Source organism: Paramisgurnus dabryanus, chromosome 4 (assembly GCF_030506205.2).
Source record: "Paramisgurnus dabryanus chromosome 4, PD_genome_1.1, whole genome shotgun sequence".
Taxonomy (NCBI): domain Eukaryota; kingdom Metazoa; phylum Chordata; class Actinopteri; order Cypriniformes; family Cobitidae; genus Paramisgurnus; species Paramisgurnus dabryanus.
This window is the reverse complement of record NC_133340.1, coordinates 17008242-17014246: the sequence shown is the minus strand read 5'-3', so window position 1 is coordinate 17014246 and position 6005 is coordinate 17008242. Positions and strand designations below refer to the sequence as shown.

The following is a 6005-nucleotide window of genomic DNA, read 5'->3' as shown; positions in this document are numbered from 1 at the left end:
ACAGGTCACGCGTATATAATGGCGGGTACATATGTGAAGTTTTGCTTTTAGTTTAAAATTGGTAAATTCATATCCACGTCACCCAACACTGTTTATGTTCTGCGTGTTAAACAGCATCAGACGATTCAGTTTTTGCAGCAGTCTGAACAATTAATTCAAACTGATTTGCAAACTAATTCATTTGCTCTGTAAAGAATCGACTCAAACGAGTCCTTAGTTCGTGAATGCCCCAGAAGCACGAAACAGCAATTTAAAAATAAAATACAAATTTTGTAATGAATTAAAATACAGTAACGAATAAACGCTGCACAGTGTAAACGAAGTAAAATTACAATTAATTTTTTTCCACCTCGGAAGGGCAACCTGAGTAATATTACAATAATACAAACATTACTCATAATGAATATTTAACCCATTGATTTCAAGAGTTCATGTAAGTCTTATTCTTTGAATCTTTGTAGCATCTCACACGTTTTCTTGGCCAGCACCTCGTGTATTTTTTTCAGTCGTCGATCAGAAATGGGTCTGACGTAACTGTGGGGAAGAATTACTGCCACGCCGTCCTGCACCTCACCCATCACCAGCAGTGGGAGCGCTTGGTGCTGGGTGATGTTGGGGCAGGGGCAGCTCCAGTCCATTTGCGTGAGCATCACCTCCAGGTTTTGCGTCTTAAAGAGCCGCAGGCCCATCTTCTCGTCACGTAAGACCTGCTCAAGATAAAAGCGAGCGATTCCTGAGTCCAGGTCCTCAACGAGTTCGGTGAGCCGGCCTACGATGGCAAAGTCGCTGCGGCACAGACTTTCCACAATCTTTCCTCTCGTCCGGCAGCTCCTGCACGGACGGTCGCTCGACAGCGGGCAGCTTGTTTCGCATTCTTTACGGGTGTGGAAGTTATTCCTGTTGCCATGGCAACCGCCGTATACAAAAGCCTGGCACTGCTCCGTAAGGCAGTTGTAGGTCCAGCGCACTTCCCAGTGCTTACAGGGTCCCTGCACGGCCGGCAACGAGCACACTTCTAGCCCCTGGCGCTGACACGAAGCACGGCACTCCTCGTAGGTCTCGAAGCGGTTGCGGCCACCCTCACAGCCTCCGTGTGTGAACGTTTGGCAGGAACCCTGCGCTGTGTCGTAGAACCAGTCCACACGTTTCTCACCACATTCGCCTCGCTCCACAGCCGCCATGCAGTCAGATGGAGAGAACGGCCGTCCGATCGGCAAACTCACCCCTGGCTCGTCAAAAAAATCATCATCGTTTCGTTTTACGACAGAAAGCGGATAATTGGCCCGCAGCGTTCCTGCGCTGTTGCGTGCGATGCAGGTGTATATTCCAGCGTCCCAGATCTGGGCATTATACACCACCAGCTGACCGATGTTGGTTATCACAACATTCTCGTACATCTGGTCAGGGCGCATGGTGATTCTTTCTACTTCAGATTGCTTCTCCCAAGTGATGTCGGGTTTTGGGTGGCCGATAACATCGCAGTGAAAACTCGCCGTTCCTCCTAGGTAAATGCTTTGGTGCTGTGGGTTGGAGTAGAGAGTTGGTGGAAAGGAGTCTACGTGGGATGCGGTGGGTGTTGGATGTGCGGTGGTGTCTTGCGGCAGGGGGCTGGCGTTTGGACCGGACAGATGGTAACGGCACGTGACCTCTGTGAGGGTGACACCCTGAATGCAGGCCTCTGCATCCATGTAGCAACGATTGAAATAAGTGAGCCCATCTGAGGCGCACGTAAAGCTTGGCTCATTCTCACAGCGATCCTGACATTTGCATATCAGCTGTCCTTCCCACACGTCGCACACCGCCCCTTGCTGGCTGCATACAAACTCATCGCAATTGACCTCGCCCCCAAAGAGCAAACCCCCACCTGATTGGCCATCAGCAGAGGAGCCGTCAGAGAAGCGGGCCGCCACGCAGCTCAGCAGGCCACACACGTTAATGCAACACTTCTCATGTGCGGAACAGTCCTATAAAACACACAAAAACACACAATGCTTTTGTTATGTTAGCGAGGTCACTCCACGGACTTTGACTCTGAGGAACATGAACTGACTGATTCATCAGCATTTTCATTTAGAACAGAGCAGTAAAATAAACTCATAAGCTGAAAACAGTAAAAATGCATTTCACTGTGTTATGCCGTGGTCACACTATACTTAAGCATGCAAATATTTGTTGGACATTACTGCGAGAATGAGCAGGGAGCATTTTGTCAAAATAACAACATTGCCGTTTGTGCATTTCAGTAGAGAAAAAAGGCCACGCTGTGACGTATTTCTACTTTAGTGAGAATTTTGTGTTTAAAGTTTTGCAAAAAGAGTGCATGATTTGAGATGTTTGGGTTTAGGCCACTATGAATTTGGTTCAGAGATTAGGGTTAGTGTTTTAGCAATTTAGAAAAACTATAATAACAATAATAGACCAACCTGGGGCCCATTTCAGAAAGGTTAAGTGAAAACTCTGGGTATGTTAACCCTGAAATGAGTCCCAACTCTGAGTTTTACGTTTCAAAATGGGAGGTAGGTTAAACCTAAGACAACAGGGTAAATCAAGCCTGTTTCAGAAGGAGACGTAACTTATACTCAGAGTCTGTTTCCGGAGTAACTTACTCTCTGAACCTAACCTGGTCGGGAGCAGGTTTTATCCTGTAAACTCAGAGTTTCTTGTGGTCTCCTCCCCATTTTTAAAGGAGAAGCGGTGATTAATCTTGTTAGTTGCTATTCATTCATTTTGCACATTTTTATTACGTACACTGTAAAATATTTTTTAGCTGTCTTTAAGTTATAATCAAATTGCCAGTGCAAAATTGCATTTTACCTTAATGTTTTATATATTTTATAAATTACACTTAAATAAAAAAAATGAAAACAGTGTATTGAAATGACTTGTAAAGCTAAAATGATAAAGGTGCAGAGACCAACTAAGTGACTAAAATTTTAAGTGCTTTTATAGAGGTTCATATGATGATGCTGCATTCATTTGTAGGAAGTTACATTTATGTTGCGAGAGGATTTTGAGACCCCGAGTGGATTTTTGTTATATCCACTTGCATTTATGTGGGTGGTATTATTTTTCTTTGCAGTCATTTTAGATATATGAATATCCCTACGTGACTAATATCAGCCTTTGTGGCCGTGCTGTTACATCTAAATAGTTTTCTTTACATTTCTTACGTATCTCCTCATCATTATTGTTGGTCTAGCGGGTAGTGCTGTGTACAGAGGGCAGCGCAGATGTACTGTCGGCGATCTGAGTTTGAATACGTATTTCTGTTTTATTATCCATGACAAACATTTGTAAAGTTTGTAGCCTTATATACCCAAGTCTTATGCCTACATCTTATATTTTAATAATAACTCTTTTCTTTAAAATATATGCTCGTAGTTGCTGTACACTTGCAGCAACACTTTCAGTTTTAGTAGTAAAAAGGATTAAGATCTCTTTCTCACGTGCCGTTGTCATGGTGAATCGTAATATCAGAGCCCCATTGATGATGGCTTTTCATAGTGGTTGTGCACGCGGTTAACTCAGAGTCAACCTACTCAGACTCGATTGAACTAACTCGGATCAGCTGTTCTGTAACCGAAAACTCAGAGTTTCCTTTTTCAGAGTAAATCAACTTAAGAGTTTATGTTTAAACTCAGAGTTTGTTGAATCTCCTTACTAAAACGGGCCCCCACACACAGACACAACCCAACCAACACGCACGCGCACGCACACGCACGCACGCACGCATGCACACACACACACACACACACAAACAAACAGTGAGAAACTGAAGCTGTGAAGTGGCTTCCTGTTTTGTGTGTTTCTGATTCAGACAGAAAGTTTTCACAGCTTTTAATGTGTGAATTCAAGAGATCAATAGCATCAAACTAAAGCAGAAGCTCTGAGTTATTGCATAATAAAACTAACAGAGAAGCCATTGATTTAAATATGTTTTCATTAACTGAAAAGCCCTGAAAGATCAATGAAGCAAGGCAACTGAAAAGCCCTGAAAAGCAAAATAATAAAGTACAGAAATAAAAGGGCTACATGTCGGGACTGTGTGATGCAGGTTAATTTAATGACTACACTCAATGAAGAGCATCAGAACAGTAATTTGTGGATTAGTAAAAGTTTTTAAATGCTAAATGTTAATGAAATGACACTCAGATTAATCTAAACTAAATGTATTATTAAAATAAAAATGAATGTGCAGTCTGCCCTACAAATTATTAAAATCCTAAGAAATCACTACATGTCACTACACTACAAGATCTGCAGCATCACACTTCCTAAAGACAGACCAGATGTAAGAAGCTGGTTAAAAAAAGTATCATTTTATATTTTATCACTGCTCCAGCTACTACTAATAATTGTTGTTTCTTAAGGTAACTATCAATGAGAATTTATTCAGTCAATTCTGATGATAATGATGATGATGTGTCTGTGTTCACCTGGTCTGTTTGACATTCTCTCTCACAGGTGCTCTGAGCGTCCACCCACAAGTTTGCGTTCACGTGATTAGGACAGACACCAGCATGATCCGGATCAATGGATCTGACTCGAGCGATGAGCTGAACCCACATGAGGAGAAGAAAACAATGAGGAGATCCCGACCTGCTCCTCGGGTACCACATGAGTTTCTGTGTGCCGACGGACGTCCAAACCGCAGTAAAACATGCATGGATTAATGCAGAACGTTGTCCACTGTAGGTGTATAGATCTGTCTCCTCCAGGTCTGTCTCATCCGGGTCTGTATAAGTCTGTCTCCTCCGGTTCTGTATAGGTTTGTCTCCTCCGGGACTGTATAGGTCTGTCTCCTGTGGACGTATGCTATGAATCTTTCTTTTGTCGGGCAGCCATATGGGTGCCAAGTGGGTTATGAACGTTGTGTTGTGTGCCAAACAACTGCACAAACATAGTTAAGAGATACAAGGAGCTACATGCAACACTGATGAGTTCCTACACCGTCTGTTCCTCTTGTTACAGACCACAGAGATCACAGCTGATGTACACGGTCACGGAGGAGGAGGAGGTTGGGCCGATGTGACCAGTGCGTCATGTCTTCTGTAAACCGACGAACCCCCCATACTTCAATATGCAAAGCTTGCTGGGAAAGCAAGTCTGGCTCAATATCGGAGCATGCCTCTTTGTTCACGAACGCCCTCGAGGAGCCCCAAATCTCATTCACTGACCGCGACCCTGAAACCTCCGCATGACTTCTGACCCAACTCACAGAGCAGGGTCATGCCCTCGACACAAGAGAAATGAAAGCTTACTTCCAAATTCAGCTTGCCTTTCACACAAACCTGAGCGCATTATACATCAGCTTTGATTTATGATCCCTGCTTTTCACTATGAGTTTTATCTGGATATATCTGCATGTGTTTTATACATTGATCTATATAGATGACAGGATTGCGCATAGAACGCTTTACGTAACAGCGTGAGGTGAAGCCAGCGCAGAGTTCGAGCGGCCATCTTCGTATACCCAACCGGCATCATTCCCTGTGTCTCAATTCGTTCCCTAGCTCCCGAGGTCGTGAATCAGTATATCGTGTACACAGGTTCGGGCACTGGTAAGGACCCTAGCTCACTTCACATTGGGACAATGTTACGTTCCAAGTAACGTATACATTTTTTTCTTTTTATGATTGTTAATGTGGTTGTGTACCTGTGGGTATTGTGTATGTGTGTGTGTGTGTGTGTGTGGTTTCTCTCTTTGTGTCTCCCACCAGGTGAGAGGAGAGAGAGAGAGAGAGAGAGAGAGAGAGAGCAAATGCTCTGATTGCTGTCACCACCTGCAACTCATTTGCCCTGAGCATGCAACACCTTAAGAGAGCAGCAACAAAAGACTCTGGGGCAGAACAGTAAGGTCATGCTGCTAACCAATGTAGAGGGAAAATTAGATGTGCCAAATGTGGTGGAGAACATGAGTATGGTAAATGTGAACAAAACACTGTGTTAAAATGTTGTAATTGTGGTGGCAATCATAGTGCAGCTTGTGAGAAGCACAAAGAGGC

The 6005-nt window shown here is 43.7% G+C and overlaps 1 protein-coding gene across 1 annotated transcript; it reads right to left on the bottom strand.

Annotated features, from left to right (window-relative positions):
- Positions 1-218: 218 nt before the first annotated feature.
- On the bottom strand, positions 219-5044 carry wfikkn1 (WAP, follistatin/kazal, immunoglobulin, kunitz and netrin domain containing 1). Its single transcript, XM_073814569.1, has 3 exons — positions 4986-5044; positions 4437-4890; positions 219-1964 (listed from the first exon to the last, which is right to left on the bottom strand). Exons 1-3 carry the CDS (start codon positions 5042-5044, stop codon positions 441-443), a joined length of 2037 nt encoding a protein of 678 aa, XP_073670670.1. The 3' UTR covers positions 219-440.
- Positions 5045-6005: the final 961 nt, after the last annotated feature.